At 40.4% G+C, this 19,783-nt stretch overlaps 1 protein-coding gene across 2 annotated transcripts; it reads right to left on the minus strand.

Annotated features, from left to right (window-relative positions):
* Positions 1-1,643: 1,643 nt before the first annotated feature.
* Positions 1,644-18,867, minus strand: POPDC3 (popeye domain containing 3). 2 transcript variants are annotated; one of them, XM_045843412.1, is made up of 4 exons: positions 18,657-18,867; positions 4,806-5,539; positions 3,404-3,512; positions 1,644-2,458 (listed from the first exon to the last, which is right to left on the minus strand). In XM_045843412.1, exons 2-4 carry the CDS (start codon positions 5,288-5,290, stop codon positions 2,177-2,179), a joined length of 876 nt encoding a protein of 291 aa, XP_045699368.1. In that variant the 5' UTR covers positions 5,291-5,539; positions 18,657-18,867; the 3' UTR covers positions 1,644-2,176. The 2 variants fall into 2 exon arrangements, with proteins under 2 accessions (XP_045699368.1, XP_045699369.1); XM_045843413.1 differs by lacking the exon at positions 18,657-18,867 and adding an exon at positions 17,460-17,558.
* Between the last annotated feature and the right edge of the window lie 916 nt (positions 18,868-19,783).

Below are 19,783 nucleotides of genomic sequence, written 5' to 3' on the forward strand. Positions count from 1 at the left end.
AAAAACATCCTCTCTCTTGACCTTATTCCCTGCTCATGCTGCTGTCCATTTCTATTTCCCTTCACATCAAAACTCCTTGAAAAACTTACCTATACTTGCTCCTACAAATTCTTTCCTGTCATTTCCCCTCAACCTACTTCACTCAAGTTTTTGTCCCCAAGGACTCCACTAAAATTGCTCCTATCAAGTTCACCAGAGATCTCCATTATGCTCAACCCAATGGTTTATCCTCAGACTTCAAATCACTTGTCAGCCGCATTGGAGACAGTCCATCACTCCCTTCTCCTTGAAACATATCTTCACTTGGTTTCAAGAACTCCCCACCTCTGATTTTCTTCCTACTTCACTAGTTGCTCCTTCTCAAGTCCTGCTGACTTTTCTGGTCTCTCTGTCCTCTTAACAATGGGAAACCCTAAGGAAAGATCCTGGGGCTATTTTTCTTCTGAGTCTACACTCACTCCCTTGGCCATCTCATCTCTCTCACAGCTTTAAATATCATCTCTTTGTGAAATGCTGCCCGACCTTTATCTCTAGCCCAGACCTTTCTCTTGAACTCTGAATTCATTGTTTACTTCAGTGTCTAGTTGGCATATCACACTCAACCCTGATCTTCCCTTCCAAGTCCACTCTTATCTTCCCTGCCCACCTCCCCCAGTCTATTCTCAGCAGGCTAGCTAACATGATTTTATTAAAGATTAGGTAGATCACGTCATTCTTCTATTTGAAACTCTCCAGTGGCTTCTGGTCGCTCTCAGAATAAAAGTCCCAGTTTTTACCAGGACTTATGAGGCCCCACCCAATTTTCCCCAAATCACATCTTTGCCTTCTTTCCCTGAGGGCACTCACTCTGCCCCAGCCATGCTGGCCTTCCAGATGCTCAGGCTCACCCCTCAGCTCCTGCTCTCCTCTCTGCCCAGATTGCCCTTTATCTGCTTGGATTGTTCCTTTCCTCTTTCAGGTTTTGTTCAAACATTACCTTCTGATTCAGGCCTTCCTTAACCATCCTATTAAAGGGTACTGCCCCTTCCTATCTATCTTCTCTCATTTATTGTTTTCCGTGGCACTGTCTCTTTCTAACTCTAGGTTTTTCTGATTTATTATCGGTCTTTTTCACCCCCAGTATGTAAGCTCTGTGAGGAATAGGAACTGTCAGTTACCTGATGTATCCCCACTGCCCAAATCAGCACCTGGACCCGTGGTAGGTGCTCAGTACACATTTGTCAAACTTAGGATGATATATCTTTCCACGAAAGAAAATGGCCTGTGTGCAATATTAAAAACAAAAACAAAACAGTTTTCCAAAAATAGGGATCGGATCTGTGACTGAGGGTCTCTTTCTAAAGCTCTTCTTTACAAAGCTGCCGGAATGGCTGGAAGGCAGACTCCCTTCTTTGTTTGGTGGGGGAGCATTCGCTAAGTGTCCCTCACACTCCAGTCAAACCACTCACACTTACTCTTTCAGCTGAGTGTGTGAGATGACTATGCAGTGCAACATTTTTACTATTTCTTTACGGGTATTCTTTTTACTCAGTAATTATTATGCATTTTTGTTTTTCATGAAATGCCTCTTTTAGAATATGTTACTGTAAAGATTAAGTTGATGAGTGATGTGTAGCAAGAGAACAGGCTTCAAGATTGGCATATTATCATCTCACGTTTATTCTGCTTTCTAGTCACATTAAGTAACTTCACATTTAAATAAATAGTTGCAACCCACCACAACAACCCATCTTGCTTTCATCAGAGGCTGTAGCAGAAGGTGAATTCTGGAAACGCGGATGTGTTGCCACATCAGTCCACTCTCCTGCTGAGAGTGCTCACTGGCTGCTTCTAGAGAAGCAACAGCTAACTTAATGGGGCAAGAGAACAGATTTGAATAAATCTGAGGAAATAGCTGAGAATGCACCATTTCATTCTCCCAGTTCTGATGCAGAAAAGGACAAACTGCCCATATTCATCCTCCCCCCATTTAGCCAAATGAGAAATACAGAAAAATTGGCAAAATTTATTCACAATGCAGAAGTGGAGATGAATAAAACAGTGGGCAATGGTGTCTTGCCTCTCAGTTTGATGTATAAAAATATGAGTGAACTCAATTTTCTTTATTTTGCTATTTAATTTTGGGGAAGGATGAAGAGAGTCTTTTTTTATAATTATAAAACTTCAGACTTTGATGTCATTTATCACAATATTTTTTGGAATTCTGAAAATGTCTTATCAGGGGTGACCTGGGCTTTTCAGGACTTGCAAGTTGATAGAAGTTGGGTAACCGAATATCGTAGTGGTATCTTTTTCCTATGTACACCCTGTCGTTCAAGGCATAGAGTTTATCTGCAATGTCACTGCCAATTAAAACTGAAAACAGGCGGGAGATGTAACGATGCTGAGCGAAGAGCAAATACAATTTCTTTCTCCTCCAAGACACATACCGGCAATCAGTTTCTGCTGTGAGGGTTACCTAAAAAAAATAAATAAGTAAAATCACGTATAAACAAAGATCAGGGGACAAGAAAAGTTCTGCCACAATTTTTGGTGCTCCAAATTTTAAATAAATTTTCCTTCTGCTTTTTTTTAAGGTTAAAAGATCCCACTGACCCCCAAAATTCATGACTATATATAAAATTTATACCATGAACAGCCACAACATTGTGCCCATCTCAAATTTATCTGTTTTCTAAGTTCCAATATCTATGTTTTGCATTTCACTGAAGCAAGAGCTCCTTATACTAAAATATAATAAAGTTGGCTAATGTTAGAGAAGTATTTCCAAGTCAGTACTGAGGACTGTGGACATTTAACCTAATCCAGTTTCAGTAGTACAAAATAGAATTTATTTACCTATTCTGCATATGTACATGAATTTGTATTTGTAAACACACAAACATATGGTACATGTATTAATCATATGGAAACAGAATACATTATAACAGATTGAACCTACTGAACTGATTATCCTTCAAAACTACCAGACATGGGCAGCAGAGCATAGATAGGAGGCTTAGCATTTTGTTGCAAACCATCAGCATTTTAAATTTTAAAAATCACTTATTTTGTAATAAGGGCAGATTTCTTTCTTGGTGTTTTTAAACCATCACAGCAGCAGTGTTTAGGGTACAGTCAAATCTCAATGAATTATATTTTTATTCCCATATTTGGAGTTAAGAAAAAAAAATCAAGACTATTTCTCATGAACTCCTTTATGTCATATGAAACTCATTCTTCTCCTGTTGCTGGACCTATAAAGTGACATTAACCAGCCAGAGTCAGGTGGCTTTGGGAAGTCATGCATGCTGCACGGTACATTCCAGAGTTAAATATAAATTATTCCGCTGCCACCTGCTGCTGTGTTTGTTTATCTGTTCGGAAGAGGCCAGGTTCACCGTGTGCGCCTGCTATCCCTTACCTGAAAAGTGCCTTCCTCCGTGGGTCTCAGTGAGTCCCATTCAGGAGAATCCAGGAACTGGAAGGGGAAAATGTAATGCAGAAACTCGCCATCCACTGTCACTCTGATCCTACCCAAACACAAAACATAGCATTTATGAGGAAGGAGAAAGCCAACACATAATTGGGGGCAAGGGGAGGGACAATATTTCAGGTCTCTGATGACCTTTGTGGCTATAAAAATTTTGAAGGGAAAAATACTAAATTCACACATGATAATAAGTGACAAATCTCCTCTAAGATTCATGTACTGATGTTCCTCACACAGGTAAAATTCTGGCATACTGGGCAGAATTCATCAGAAAATTCATCAAGCTGTCCATTTATGATGTGTGCCCATTTATGCATGTATATTACACGTCAATAAAAAGTTTCAGTGAACTCAGATTTAAATTAAGTAGAACACTGAAGAACAAAAGATTACCACGATAAATACCTCTGTAAATTAAATACTTAACCTTTAAAGAAAACATAAATAATCACATTGTTTCCTCCCCAAGTTTTCTGTTATATATAATATATACATAATATATATTATTTATTTATATAAAATTGACCATTGAACAACATAGGTTTGAACTGTGCAAGTCCACTTATATGCAATTTTTTCAACAAATGCTGTAAATACACTTTCTCTTTCTTACAGTTTTATTAATAACAGCTTTTCTCAAGCTTACTTAATAGAAAGAATACAGTATATAATGCATATAACATGCAAAATATGTGTTAACTGATTAAATGAAGGTTAAGGCTTTTGGTCAACAACAGGCTATTGGTAAAGTTTCTGGGGAGTCAAAATTTATACACGGAGGTCTGTGTGGAGGCCAGCGTCCCTACCTCTGTGTTGTTCAAGGGTCATCTATCTATCTATCTATCTATCCAAAATGAGGTACACCCACCTTGCTTCTAGCAAATGGGCAATTGCTAGAAATTACTGAAAGAGTTGATCATTACAAAATGTAATGTTCTCTATTACTTAAAAGAATGCCCCATGAGAATCTATTTAAAATATTTTGCATGCCAGCATAAGTATTATATTAATTCAAGCTGGCATCATTCTCATAACTTTCAGTAATTAGCTTGGAAGCTAATTACTTCCAAGTAACACATAGCATATCCAGATAAATCAATTCATACATTTGATTTCTAAGTAGAAATATCAAGGCTCTAGATTATTTCTTGCTTCAGGCAAATAATACCATGTACTCTGAATGCCTACATCCATGACTCGTGTGTCAGGGGCTTTCCCACAACACAGGGTGTTAAATTCACACAGGACTATGCTACCCTGAGATAGAAATGTAGCAGAAAGGAAGAGAAGCTAGTAGCTAGAAGAAAGACATTCAAGCACCAAGAGTACAAACCTTCCTGAGATAAGCAGAGAGAGTTTATCAATGGAAGTTTTCCCCTGCATGGCATAACAGTGCTCCTTTTCCAAAGTGACCACTTCAGAGCTCAGAGCAATCGTTCTGAAGACAGGCAAAGAGATCCCCAGAGGCTGGAAAAGGGAGCTATACAACAGCTGGAATTCTCGGGCAAAGGTTATGCTGTGCACTTGGTATGCAATATGAACAAATTGCATGAAGCAGATAATAAAGAGTACAAAGTTCCAGGAAAAGATGTCAGCTGCACAGATATCTACCCAAGCCCAGACAGCAGAGCAGAGAAAACCCAACCCCAGCAAACTGAAGACATAAAGTTGTCCGAAGAATCCACTGCCACCCATGAAACCTACTACAAATAAAATACTGGCAAGGTGATAAATGGCTCCTTCAGCCTCTTGCTTCCAGGTTGTGCAGACGGGGTGTTCATCGATCAGGTTCTTCCATAAAGTTAAATTTCTTTCCATGGCTGTATTATTGTCTGGTTCACTTTCCCGTTGATGTTAGATGATATCGAAGTGAGTAATTAAGTCCTTTGCTTCTCCATCATCCAAGTTTTGCTAAATCCACCCCAAACCAGAGAAAGCCTGGACACGAGTTGTGGTGATTAAGGGTGTGGAGTGTACGGATCTTGGAAAACTAAGAATCCCATGCTGCTTCTGTAAGTTCATCTGGGCTCCTGATTTAAATGTAGTCCACTAATATTTTGTGGTTTCCTGTGCAAAAACAAAACAAAACAAAACAAAAAGTATCTAATTAAACAAGGATAATTGAGATGTATATTTAATGAATCACCAACATTACTTATTCAAGGTAAACTCCTATTCTCAATAAAGTTGTAATATTTTAAGCACCAACACTATCAAGTGTTACATTTCTAGGATACAGAAGGTATATTTCTAGAGTACACTTATTAATAATAATAAATTATTAACAGACATTTTCATATTTGTTTAGGATTAAATAACTACATATTTTTCAAGAGAGTTAAATGCTATAATCAGCTAGTTTCCATAACAGTAGTTCAATATACTTCAGAATCACTTGGGACAGTGACTAAAAGTGCAGATTCATAGATTGTTTCTCAGACATACTGACTCAGAATCTTCTCTGGTTGCGGGGGGAGGGACTACATGTTGGAATTTAGGATGAGGTACCCACATGATTTTGTGCATCAACCCAAGGCCCTCCATGGCCCACCTTTTGAGAGGTACTATTTGACAATGTCTGAATCAGAGAGGCCAAGTACTTGATCCCAGACCACTGGGCGGTGACAGAGCAGAACGGCAGCACATGAACACGTGCGCTGGGTTCCGTCCTGCGGCCTCTCCTGGAAGATGTTTTAAATGAGGCACTTTACGGAGTCCTAATAAATAAGTAAACATAAGAAACACATAACCGAAGTCAGATCTTAAGAGCACATAGTACACTGTAAAAATATTTAGTGACTTAGATAAAAATTATTTGAGAGATATAAATTCAGTTCTACTTCACCATATTAGAGGCTATTTCAGATGAAAGGTTGCATCTTATAACTAAATAAATATTGAAATTCCTTCTACTTGCATATTTATTTACCAGATGGTCAAAATGTTACCAACTTGTTTCCCTACACATATATTCTCTACCCTTTCAGCCATATGGTACAAATGCTAATATGTGATCTGAGTCACATACTCAACCATGATGAAGAGCTGTAGGGTATGTGTCATTTACCACCAGTTTTCTCAACAATAAATGTTTCACTGTGAAGCATTCATTAGATTGATTTTTTTCTCACAATTAACATTCAAAACCCTTGAACCTGTATGCTATATTTAGTGTTATTTTTGAGACAGATTATTTCCAGAACACCTATTAATAAAATATCAGGTATCACAGATTTTGTTTCACAGAAAAAAATATACACACAGAGGCGAAAATGACTGAGCTGAAGTTTAAATAAAGGAACGGTGTAATCATCAGCAGAACTAGAAACGGAAGGAAAGATGCTGCTGCTGCTGAAGTTCCTGGTTTTTCTTCCTGGGTTGGGATCCCTTTCTCAGCAAGTATGGACTTTAAGAATGCTACCAGGTGAATCATTAAAAGAAGCAATAATAATGGTAATAATAATAATAATAATAATAATGACATAGACCTATAACTTACTGTGATATTGTTTTTACTCAACTTGCTTTCAAATACATTTCAAACATTCTGCCTCACTTGAATTATCGCCTCTTCCCGACACTCTGAGACCATGACATTCAGGGCAGACTGGCCCCCAAACATGTTTAACTTCTCATCTTTTAAATAAAACACAAAATTATATATGACTGGATATTCAAGGAAAATTTTTAAAAATACAATGGGTAGTGAGAACTGTGAAATACCAGACTGCAAATGTCAATCTCCCTGCTGTTCTACTTTTAAAACTAGGGTATTTTCTATTAATCACTTCCTCAGGGTACCAAACATAGCCTCTGCTAGTGGAGCGCTGAACTTTGGTTCAAACTTCCTTAAAAATTTATAATCCTTGACAAAATGTTAAAATGATCCTAATGGGGAAAGGCCATGTAAACTGTCTGTGGCAGTTCAAAAGGGAACTTATGGATATCTTGTCCCCTAAATATCTTGACTTGGGGGATGTACTGGGTTGCATACACTCAGAGTCTGACCCTTTATGGTCACGAGAGGCAATGTGCTTCAGGTCTTTCTTTCCCAGTCAGCTTCTGTCTCAGTAAGCTGCCACCAAGCCGTCTCCTATCCTTGACACTGTCTCACTGCCCTGCTTACATTACTCCACACCCAGCCTTTCTCCACTTGGTGTGTTTTCATTCAGTCACCAAAACAGATGCACTGTATTAGAAGAGGGAGGAAGTGACAGGGGCAGGTGAGGAGCATGAGTGTCCCTTTGGTATGTGCCAGCTGTGCTAGATGAATGTTGAACATGATTTATCAACCAAGTGTGAGAGGCTTGTAGGCCTTAAGTCATGTTTTTGGGTAAATAAACACTAGAATGCCAAAGAGACACAAAGGATATAGTAAGCAACGAAATCAATCTTCCCTACAAAAGAAGTTAGCACATGGTGATACAAATGATGGAGACAAGCATAAATGCAAATAAACACAATAATTCCAAGTACCACCCCTCCCCACCTTTTCTTTTTAAATTTTAAGACCCTGAGTAGTGATATAAAGGAATAAAGAAATGTAAAGGAAGGCATAAACTTGGTGGCAAACTGATGAAGATTAATTAGCTCAGAAATTGCATTGATCTATTCAGAACTTGTACATTACCTCATTGAATCACACTTATTGTCACGCAAGAGGCAGGATCCAAATCACTGTGCCCAGCTTATACATGAGAGAAGCAGGGCACAAGACAGTAAGCCGCTTGCTTCAGGTGAAAGAGGCAGTAAGTCCCCACAGCAGGTGGAAACTCATGTCCCGCTCTGCCAAGGCCCCCAGCAGCCAAGACCCCCTTTCAAGCCTGTCAATCTGGTATTAATGTGTTGGGAGACCAAAGTGGGATATTCTGCCAGGACTGGTTTGCCAGGAAAATAATGACCCCGACACTGGATATTTAAGACCTGCTATATACACTTGTACCATTCAATCTATAATGCTTATAATACTGCCAGGGACGAAGGCACAGAAAGCCACTCAAGGAATGATTTGCTCTATAATTATTTAACATCAACTAATTTCCTCTCTTAGAATCTGAAATTCTTAAGGGACAATGAGAAATGTTTTTGTATTTCTGACCCCTGGCACCCAATGGCTGTCAATTGAATACACTGGTGTAGAGGCTCTGGATTCCCAGACTCAACCCAATTTAATGGATGGCCTAACATCTTCTGTCACTTAGGGGAACAGAAGTGGGGAAGACCCCAACATCCAAGATACTTCAGTACAAAGACACTAAGAAAGTGAGACATCACTTATTGAAAGTGTCTGGCACAACTCCATATTCATAGGGGAATCCTTTTGTCTTCTTACAACCTTGAGCTCCTTAAGTAAAGCAGCTGAATTACTGACCTGATTAAAAACTTTGGTACCTGGTGGTATTGAGTTAGTTGTAGTTGCTAGACAACCTAAAAGTTCAAAATTCTATCAATATTCTTCTCATTAATTGGAATCAGATCTGAACTTTGTTATGTGTTCCATATGTGAAACAGTCATTTACCTAAAGTTGGCTTTTTGTACTGATCCTCAGGGAGATATACTTGCTCAGCAACTATGTGCCAGGCATCTTTAAAAAGTCATCTCCCTTAACCTTCACAATAACCCTATGAGGAAGGTACTAGTATATCCATCTTACAGATGAGAAAATAGAAGCTCAGCGAAGGTAAATAAATTGTTTCAGTTCACATCGTCAGTTCACATCGTTAAGATTGGAACTAAGATTCCAACCAGGTCTGCCTGACTGAAGTTCACAGTCTGAACCACTTCATTCTGCTTCCACAGTAGCTGGTTTGAGAAAACGCAGTTTCCTCCCTGCTACTTAGAGCAGCTCAGGAATGTTTATTCATCAGTGAAACAGGCAATGTTATCTACTCTGTCCACTCTAAAGGGTCCTGGAAGATTCAAATGAGAAAATACTAAAAACTCTTGGCAAAATTTTAAGTAAACATCAGTACCATAACTGTACTGTACTCGTTGCTTGAATGTGACAGAGCTGAGCCATTCAGAGAAGATAGTTTTAAAAACTATTTTTTTCCTCCCAGAGGACTACAACTGAAGACAGAAATACAAATGGTCACTTTTGGCTGCTGTCCATCTTTAATTTAATAAATTCTAAGTTTACTCATTCCTTTGGGGTGGTCTCTGTTATTCTTCCCTACCTTGTGTCCTGACCTCCTACTATTGGTAGGTATAGACCTATAACCAACCCACCCTTGAGTCTTTACTTTCCAAATGCCAAGAAGCCAGTTATTGGAAGCCACCAACCATCTTCTAAACCTTAGCTTAGACTTCAGAACTTCCCAGCAGGTCCTTAGATCACCTGCATCAGAATCACCTGGGTGGCCCGAGGTGGCTCCATCCTGGCACTCCTGAGCCAGGAAGGGACCCAGGAAGATGAATTTCTAATGAGCTCCCAGTTGACTCTTCTGCACACTGATGTTTGAGAGCCATTATTTTTATGTTGTTCTTGAGTGGTCTCTGAATTATCATTGCTTGTTTGCAGGGCCTCCGATTTGACCACTCCTGTTGACCACTGGGCTGTCTTTCCAGGCCGATCACTCAGTGCATTGCTCCTTGCTCTCTCGTGGTCTGTCCATGGCTGTGGTACCGGGGTTAGCATACCATACTGCTGTGCACATTACTACCGAAGAGAAGGTCTCTGGTCTAGCTGTACCCCTGAATATGTGATTTTTCTATTTCTAGACCTGTTTCCTCAACGGTAAGGTGAAAAAGTTGGACAAAATAACATGAGGTCCTTTTAGCCCTAGAATAACACGACTCTATGTGGAACAGAAGGTTCTTCCAAACGTGGGTCAACACGTGGAGTGGAGTGGCAGAACAGAATGAAGACTGCAGGTCTCCACAGCAGCTTTGTCACTGGGCCAGCTCCACAGGGGGTTGAATTAATTACTGAAGGCCTGTGTCGGGGCCCGGCACTGGCACCGTTTTCCCCAAACTTACCGGGGATTTTGGTGTGCAATCAGAGTTAAGGAGTATCGAACTAAAAGACAGGAAAGGGTTAGGGTTAGGGTGAGAGACATCAGAACATTCTATAGAGTAAAGGACCTAGATTTTAATCCTTATTTTTAGGGGTTGGAAAGGCACTTTTTCTCCTTGTGTATTCTCATTTCCATATTTCCTCAGGTAATGAGACATTTCCCTTCCTAACCACTCATTATTCCAAGAAAACTCAAGGTTTGTGGATATTTTGCACTAGCCTTTCCTTGACACAGTGGCCTGAAGTGGACCTTCTAGGCTCTGAGTTTTGTGGCCTTTATTATCTCTGTATGCTTCCATTATATATTATGTTATCTTGATGGATATAATGTATAATATATAAAATATATAATGTATGTTATATTATGCATATTATAATTATATATCATAACTTGATTATTCTCTCAGTTGTACATAAATAATTTTTTAAAGAAATGAACACAGTATGTGTATTTTTAAAATATCAGCTTCATTGATTGGTATGTAGATATACAGGGTGGGGCAAAAGTAGTTTTACAGTTGTGAGTACGTGAAACAGTTTTTATTCTTGTATTACTATTTATTAATATTGTATTGTTTTCCATAAAAACAACTATAAACCTACTTTTTCCCACCCTGTATATGCTCGGTATTCCCCTCTGTCTGGAACAGAGTGAGTCTTCGACAAATGTTCACTGACTGATAAGGACAGCAGTGCTCAGGTGGAAGCAGTGTTTGGAATAGCTTTGGGACAATCAGGTTAATAAGTCAGGAAGCCCAAGTGAGAGAGGACTGAATCAATGGTTTGGGTGTTGGATTTAAAAGAAAGGAAAGTTAGACTGCGAGGAAGAAGTCAAAGAGGAAGCGTCTCTATTGAGACAGAGGAACAAAGAAGGATGGAAGACCTTTTGGAATTGCAGGAGATCCCAGAGTTCAGAAAGAAATCAGAAGAAAGGGGGGCTCAGCTTTAGTCATGTTTAATCTGATGCCCTCAGTCTAAAATTCACAGCAGAAGGTAAGAAGCAGGATGGACACTTTTAACAGTCCCTGTTACACCGGACAACAATGAATACAGACTGGGGTCGGCAAGATTGTCTAGAAAGTGAGTACAGAGAGAAATGAGAGTCACCGCTAAGCGCTCATGCCCAGGAGCCTTTGGTGACACTGCAGAGCTGTGCTGTCCGACACGGGGGGCTGCCGTCGCCTGGGCTGTGAGGACCTGAAATGCGCCAGTCTGCACGAGGTGTGTTGGGCGTGATGGATTTTGAAGACTTAGTACAAAGATAAAGAATATGTCATGAATGATTTCTATGTTGATATGATAATGTTTTGGAAATACTGGGTTAAAGAAAATATTACTAAGGTTAATTTTGTCTATTTATTTCTTCTTATTTTTAAGTTCCTACTAGAAAAGTTAAAATTGCATATGTGGCTTGCATTTTATTTCTCTAGGACTGTGTTGGTCTAGAATCTTTCAAGGAGCACAGAGAGGAAATGAAAAGATTTGGCATGATGCTGTGCAAACAGTGCATATGTATAATGTATAAGTATATAAATGCAGAAGAATTATCTAAGATTAAGTTGATATAAAGGTAAATGATATTGGCTACAATATTCCTTTGTTCCCATCAGTCAGATGTTATCCAAAGCATAGATGTCACCATCTGGTGCCTGCCTACCGAGATGGCCAAGCCCATCATAGCTCTTGGCCTTTATCCTGCTTTTTCCTTTTGCCTTACAATTTCACTTTCCCGAGCAATTATATTACATGGTTTTTCTTTCTCAATTTCATCTTCTGATGATACCTCTTGGAATACATGGGAAATCCTAGACGGATAATCTCCTAAATTTTATACTGCAGATTGATTGTGCCTTTCTGGATTCCACGGGGTCCACACCTGCCTTGCTTTTCACACAACACATGAGTCTCTCCATGCACCACAAGGCTCCGAGGCCGGAGTGTGCCTCTGACCTGCCCATACCAATGAGAACCTGGCTCCTCCTGAGACTTGAGGAAATTAGAGAACGTGCCTACAGGCTGTGATTCTTGCATCTCAGCCAAAGTCACATTTGATCTCCAGCCATGCATGCTTTTTCACTTTCTCAAGTCTAAGATGGTCCCCAAGATTCCTGCCCCACTGGTGTGCACACCCTGTAATACCCTCCGCTTGAGTGTGCAGAACCTGTGAATAGGACAGATGCTGCCTTCATTAGGTAACATTGTAGGGCAAATGGTGGTGGAATTGTCACTCCTGTGATTATGTTATGTTAAGTTATGTAAGACTCCACTGTAGGACTGGAGAGGGACTGGAAATTAGAGAGACATATTCCTACTGACCTGGAAGAGAGCAAACACCGTACTGTGAACCTCCTATGGGGGCCACAAGGCAAGGAACTACAGGCAGTCTCTGTGAACTAAAAGAAGTCCCCAACCAATAGTTCCCAAGATAATGGGGAACATCAGCCCTACAACCACAGACAGCTGAATTCTGACAAGCACCTCAAAGCTTGGAAGAGGACCCTGGACTCCGAATGAGGAGCGCAGTGGCGTGGATGACTCCTGAATTGCAGGCTTGTGAGACCGGAGCTGCAGATCCACTTCAGCCATGTCTGGACTCCAGACCCACAAAAACTATGAGATAACAACCTGCTGTTTTCAGTGACTAAGTTTGTGGTAATTTGTTACAAAGTAAGAGAAAGTGAATATACACACTACACACGAGGCTTTCCATTAATCTAATAATCTACATCTTATAATGAATTTAAATACAGGTCTATGGAGAAGACACTCAATCCTTACTAGATTTAGATCAAGACAATTAGGTGAGAATGGTTCTTCAGTAGTATCTGGAAAACAAGACACTATGAGAGGCCCTAGGAATTTGGAGTACATTTAAATTCACTGTAGTTCCCAGGACCACTTCATAGTGTTTACTTGGCCCCAACACCCTTAAGCATTTAGACACATGGACAACTTCCAGAATAGTTTTATGTCATTTGTAACTAAGTTTGTGGTAATTTGCTACAAAGTTTGTTACCACAAACTTAGTCACTTAAAACAGCACCAATTTACTATCTTCGAAGTTCCTGGAATACTGTGTCTCCATGGTGGGCTCACAGCTTAGTCAGTTCCTTGTAAAACTGAGCCATGTGTACAGGGCAAAAACTTGACATTCAGACATATCCAGAGACTAACACGCAAAAGACAGCCCACAGGTACTCAAAACAAATGGCTCTGTAATTCTTGAATTGCGTGACCCTACCAAGTTCAGATGAGTTGAGTGATGGAAAATGCAATCTTCTTAATCCTCATATACCACTATTACTACTATGACCAGCATCAAATATTTACTGAGCATTTACTTACCATGTTTTTAAGAACCCTAAAATATTGTGTCATTTAAACCTTACAAATTTTTGAACTAGGTAGTTTTATTGTCCCCATTTTACAGATGAGAAAAACTGAGGTATAGGGAATAAAGTAGGTTGCCTAAGGATACACAAATGACAAAGCCCAGATTCACTGCCAGGCAGGCAGATGCAAGTACCTGCTCTCTTAACTACCATACCATACAGATTCATTTACAGTTTAAATCTAAACATGGATATACTAGAGTAAATCAATAGCATTCTTGTGTTCTTTCCTTTCAGATCATGATTCAATGAATTTAAATGTCCTCTTATGACATTACAATTTTTCAAGCAATAGAGGGATAAAAGGGTGGCTCCTATGTTGAATCATCGACACTCTATAATTCTTGATTTGAAAAAAAGAGCAGTAAACCTCTCTTTCTCATGGTTGTCATTTGATTGCTTTAAGTAAACAATCCACATGCTCGGCTTCAAGTTCTTCTGACTTCTCCATGCCCTAGAAACGGCTAAAGGGGCTAGCAGGACGCCGTTTACTCTGGATCAGCTGCTATTATGTCACAACCTCACCAGAGGTTCCTGATGAAACATGCCAGGAGAAATGGACTCAAGGACACATTGAACAGTCTTTCCTTGATATGAGTCAAGGGTGGACACCTTCATTTCCCTCTCCTCCAAGTGACCTACATTCAGCAAATTAACTCCCTTTTTCTGTGTTCATGATAGTTAAGGTTCTCATGTTCCTTCCTGGCAAACACATCTAACAAGTTCATGTGCACTAGCTAATTGTCTATAACTTTTCTAGTTTTTTTTTTCTAACTAAATAACCAGGTGGACCACACACCAGCGTCAGCAATGTTTGAAACCACCAAACCAGCCACTACTAAAGCTAAAAAGAACACTTCCACAGGGCGTGTTGATATCTTTAAGGCATTTATGTAGAGACGGAAGCTTTCTCTTTGATTATGAGAAAGATCACTCACTGGTGCTCAATCCACATGCTCAACAATCTCTTCGTTTCTTCTGTTTCTTTCAGCCTTGTTGCTATTGACTTTGCAGGACTTGAAGTTACTCCAGCCATAGATGTTTATTTTTGCAGCATTGCCTCTCCTGACCCACATTGTGGGTCACTCCCTTATTCCTGCAGCTCAGGAAACACCACGTATTCTCATAGCTCCTTAAAAATGTTTATCTCAAGTTTCTCTTCAGTATTGAAGCTTTCTCTTGTTATGTGCTATTTGGCACTTTTGAATCCAGATGTTTAGACATTCTTGGGATGCCGAATAACTGTTTTTGTATAGGAAAGTTCACAAGTGCCAAAGAACAGCAAAACACAGTCTTTCAGGATAACATGTGGTGAGCCAAGGTAGGTGGTAGATGTTTAAGGTGCGTGTACATTTGCTTCTTTGTTTATTCCTACATGGCTCCATCAGCTGACTGCAGTGTAATGTGTTCACCTGGTGTTTCTACTGAGTCAACAGTGCTAAGCAAGTGCAAAATTCACGTTATACTCAAACTGTTTCCTAATATTTCAGTTGCATTAGAATTATGCTTGTTTTAGAAACAAGCATTATAGCATAACTGACTGTATTATCAACTGGCTATTTGTTTTTCAAATAGCCAGGAAAATTTTATTAATATATGCAATAATTCAATAAGTCCCTGCCCTCATGGAGCTTGCATTTTAATGAAATTCAAATGGTGACACCAAGCCCAGTTTCAAATTGATGAGGTACAGTTTAAATAGCTAAAAATATTTCTTAGGTACAAATAAATGTAAGCTACCTAAAACATGTAAAGTCAGTTGTTGCATACTAAGTTTAAATAATTACTATATTTCGAACTACAGTCTAAAGTCTTAAAAATCAAAATACAAGTTTGTTATTTAGAACTTTGATCAAATATCAAAAACAAAGAAACCCAAAATATTTGAAGTGCCCCTGGAGTAGTAGCACATTGCATATTAATGCATTTGCCTCCTTCTATTTGTTTGTATGCAAAGAGAGGCATACGGAATGGTCTGCACTTAAGGTTAAGGATGGCTATTTGTGGATACTAGGATACCACTTTGACTTTTCAAGTGCATATCTGTGTTATTTGCATTCTTTATAATTTTATAAAACAATAAAGTGATTTCACATTAATTAAAAATTTTTTAAATGCAAAGATTTCAAAGAATATAATAAGAACCTATGAGCCCAACAACCAGAATTCACAAACATCAACATTCTCATATTCTTAGGTCTTTTTTATAATAAAAAATTCCAAAAAAATGGAAGATCACCATGGATGGTTCTCCAGTTCCATTCCACGCCCACCACTCCCCATATACAAATACTTGTGTTTACCCTTCCAGTCATAGAATAATTTTAAAAGTTTCAATTTAAAATGAAATGCAAGATTAGAAATGTATCTTATAATGTGTTCTTCTCAGAACCACACTTAATTATTTCTGATGAATATTTTTAAACATGCACAAAAACAGAGATGATATAATGCATAGTAAATCCCCACATACCCATTACCCAGATTCAACAATTATCAACATTTTGCCAGAGTTTCTTAAAACTAAAAGTAAAAACTGTAACCTGTTTATCTTACAGTTAGTTCAGTCAATAAACAAACACCTCCCAAGGAGGACAGGGAAAACTAGGATTGGCTGTGCTCGGACCATGTGCCAGGCACTCATCTTCCACACACTGGCCCAGTTAGGAGTCACAGCAACTCTGCCACCTAATTATTGTAGTGTTCTCAGCATTGTTCCGAGTGGAAAACAGGCTCGGAGAGATGAAGATTCTTCCATAGGCTTGGTCAGCTGCTTCTCTTTCATTAACTTAAACTCTCCCACCCCCCAATTTCAGAGTGCATGTGAGATTCACTAGGGGTTATTATTCTGATGTCTCACTTCGGGTCTCCAAAAATTACTCCCTGAATTCTCTGGGTTTCACGAGGATCCAGCATTACTACAGGGACTTTAAGTTAGAAACTTTTGGTTATTTCATTTAGAAAATACTTGTTACACCTTTCACTTTAAGACATTTTCCTTAGGTAAAGGAAATATTTCCCCCTATAAAAATCTTTAATGATTCAATATACTTTTGTAAATTCTTATATACTCTCTATAAGTCACAATCCCAGCTGACCAGTAACTTTAATTAGAAAAAATAATTTCAGTTGCAACTTGCAGGCTTGTAAACCGATCGCGGATATTTTCCAAAGCAATTTTGAAACTTCCTGACAGCTAAGTTGCTCACGTGTTGCTATGCTCATATACAATAGCATATGCTTCAATAACCACTCTTGGTCTTTCCTGCAGACTACTGCAAAGTAAGCAGACATGAATGCTCCGGTGTGTCAGCTCTGTTAGTCAGTCTTATGGTAAGAGGCATGGGATTTTGGTTTCCCATGACACATTTTTATTTAATAGCATAGAATATCACCATTTAGAAGTACAGGATACACAGTGATTCAGCTCTTTTGAGAGGCTGATTAGGTGAAAGAAACTCAACTGTTTCTCCCAGGATATGTGTATAAAAGTTTAGGATGATTAAAGTCTTATTCTTGAGTTCAATTAATGTTAGTATTCCAAAAGAATTTGGGATCGAAAAGAGACTTAAAATTCACCTGGGATCAGCAAGACCTCTTCATTTTGCAAATGTGGAAAGAGGTCCAATTTTCGTTTTGTTTATATTTTGTTTTCACGTAGTTCTTGTTTGGTGTTCTATTGCCATAAAGAAGAATGCCAAGTTACCGTACTGTCACACCAGGGGTATATACGTGCAACAGTCCCCAGTATCAAAAATAACAGAAAAGAAAAGAGCCACCAAACCTTAGTATGGACAGAGAGCAAAAATATTTTAAGGCAGCGACAAAACCCAACCAACTACAATGTGTAAGCCTGCAAATTCAAAATACTTTACTACAAGAGTTACAGTAAAAAGTTGGGAAGGAAGACTGTCACATTCTAAGAGTTGAGTAAATCAAATTAAATTATGTTCAAAAGTGGGCTTCTAATTCTACTTTTCCATTTATTATTGCATAGAATTTTTTTTTTTTACTTTTTGCAAATATCTCCTGGTTAAAACATTTCTTTTTGCCATAGCGCTATTACTGTATTTTGATTTTGTGTCTTTAATCTTTTCCTAAAATACAGACCCTTATACCTCTGTAACCGAGTTGGTGATGAGGTAATTCAGTGGTTTTCAAATTTCTTTCCCCCCTCCCTCCCTCCCTCCCTTATTTTGGCAGGGGGATCCCCAAATAGAGAAAAAGGGTCAGTGTCCCCTTTGATGAGGCAGCTTTCTCTTGCCCCAAATCAGAGCCCCCCTATCCTGGTCACGGCCATTACAGACGTGGGACAGGAAACTCCCAGTCACTGCACGACTTCCCCAAGGTGAAACATAAGGCTGTGGGGTCCCCTTGGACAAGCTTTTGTTGCTTGAAAATCCGGCCTTTTCTCTTCGGATTCCAAAAATGCCTGGGGCAAGAGCAGCGCCAACAAGATCTAGGGTGGTGGATTCGCTTCTAAGGACCGCTCCAGCCCCCCAGCCCCCCAGCCGCCGAGCTGCGCGTGGCGCCGCCCGGACTCTGGGCTCGCAGTTGGCCTGAGTGGGGCCCGGCGCCGGGCGGAGGTGCGGGCGGCGCGGAACCCAGGGCGGCGGAGCGCCGGCGCTCCCGGGGTCGGCGGCCTCGAGGTCCCGGTGTCGGGGCGGGGCCAGGGCCGAAGCCGCGCTGGCAAAGTTGTCCCACGCTGCGAGGTGCCCGGCTGCGAACAGCTCCGGGGAGACAGCGGCCGCTGCGGCCCCACGGTCCCCTTCTTACCTTTTCTTCCCCGGCCTTGCTCAGAGCTCCCGCCTCGTGCCCGTGCCCGCAGAAGTTTCCCAGCCCCGCGCGCTGGTCCCGGGTGGCCGGTGCGGAAGCCCCTAGCTCCGGGCTCCCGCGCTCCTCGCCGCCCACGGGCCGGCTCCCTCCCCGCGCCCGGGCTCGCGGTGACAGAAGGCAGCTCCGGAGCGGCGCAGCGGCGCAGACTGGGGCCGAGCAAGGACGCGCGGCGGGGAGGGCGGGGTGGCGGCCGCGGCGCTGGGCCTGGGCAGCGCAAACCCCAGGGAGCAAGCCGGGTGGCCACCGCTTTACAGGACTGCTGATAAATCCCTGAGGCCGCTGCGGACAAAGTTTGCAAAGACAGTTTTCGGAAGTGAACACTGCTCACAGTTATCAGATAAACCCGGTATTCGCTGTTACACTAGGTAAAGAGCGATGGAGATGACTACTGGATTGAAAAACTACTGTAAATCTTCCCTCACTCTCTTAATCTACCCTCCCCACCCCACCCTCACCACAGAGACACATCGTACACTAAATGAAATGCACGACCAGAGGGGTGTGGGAATATTGGATCTTTAGGACAGACAAAGGTTGATCTCTGGATTCAAATCAATGAACATCTCAAAAAAGCAATTGGATCAAGATTATAGACAATCACAGAAAATAACTTAAAGTGCAAAAAAAGCTCAAATCAGGAATAAACCAAATGCATGCAATTTAAGACAAACATCAAATGCATTTTTTCCTCCTATGAAATTCGTGAAGTTTTGTCTTGCTTGGTGGATTAAACTGCACGGTGGGTTGGTGAGGGCCAGGGAAGCACACAACTTCCTCAAGGATTTCCATCTCCTCCCTTCTCTCAACGTCCGTGCTTTCGTTCCATATAAACATGTTGGTGACAGCGATGCCAGGAACCAACATTTGTTGAGTAATCGATGTCTCCTTTGGTCCCCAGAATAACTGCAAAAGTCATTAATACAAGTGGTAAAATTAACCTCCCTTAAATGATGCTGGAACTGAGAACAAAACTACCCATATTCCTACATCCCATATGTGACTAGAAACTGCTTGACTCCAAGGCCTTTGATTACTCTTCATTCTAGGGATTTGCTCAGAAATGTTGG

This window comes from Phyllostomus hastatus, unplaced genomic scaffold, assembly GCF_019186645.2.
Source record: "Phyllostomus hastatus isolate PE091 unplaced genomic scaffold, TTU_PhHast_1.1 phas_contig_40, whole genome shotgun sequence".
Classification (NCBI taxonomy): Eukaryota; Metazoa; Chordata; class Mammalia; order Chiroptera; family Phyllostomidae; genus Phyllostomus; species Phyllostomus hastatus.

Excerpts from the sequence above, each read along its gene's own strand:
- POPDC3 (XM_045843412.1), bottom strand. The coding sequence starts at position 5,290 with ATGGAAAGAAATTTAACTTTATGGAAGAACCTGATCGATGAACACCCC. Across the intron at positions 3,513-4,805 it reads TCTCTGCTTATCTCAGGAAG|GATCAGAGTGACAGTGGATG; the intron begins GTTTGTACTCTT and ends GTGTTTGGGTAG. Across the intron at positions 2,459-3,403 it reads CGGAGGAAGGCACTTTTCAG|GTAACCCTCACAGCAGAAAC; the intron begins GTAAGGGATAGC and ends TATTTTTTTTAG.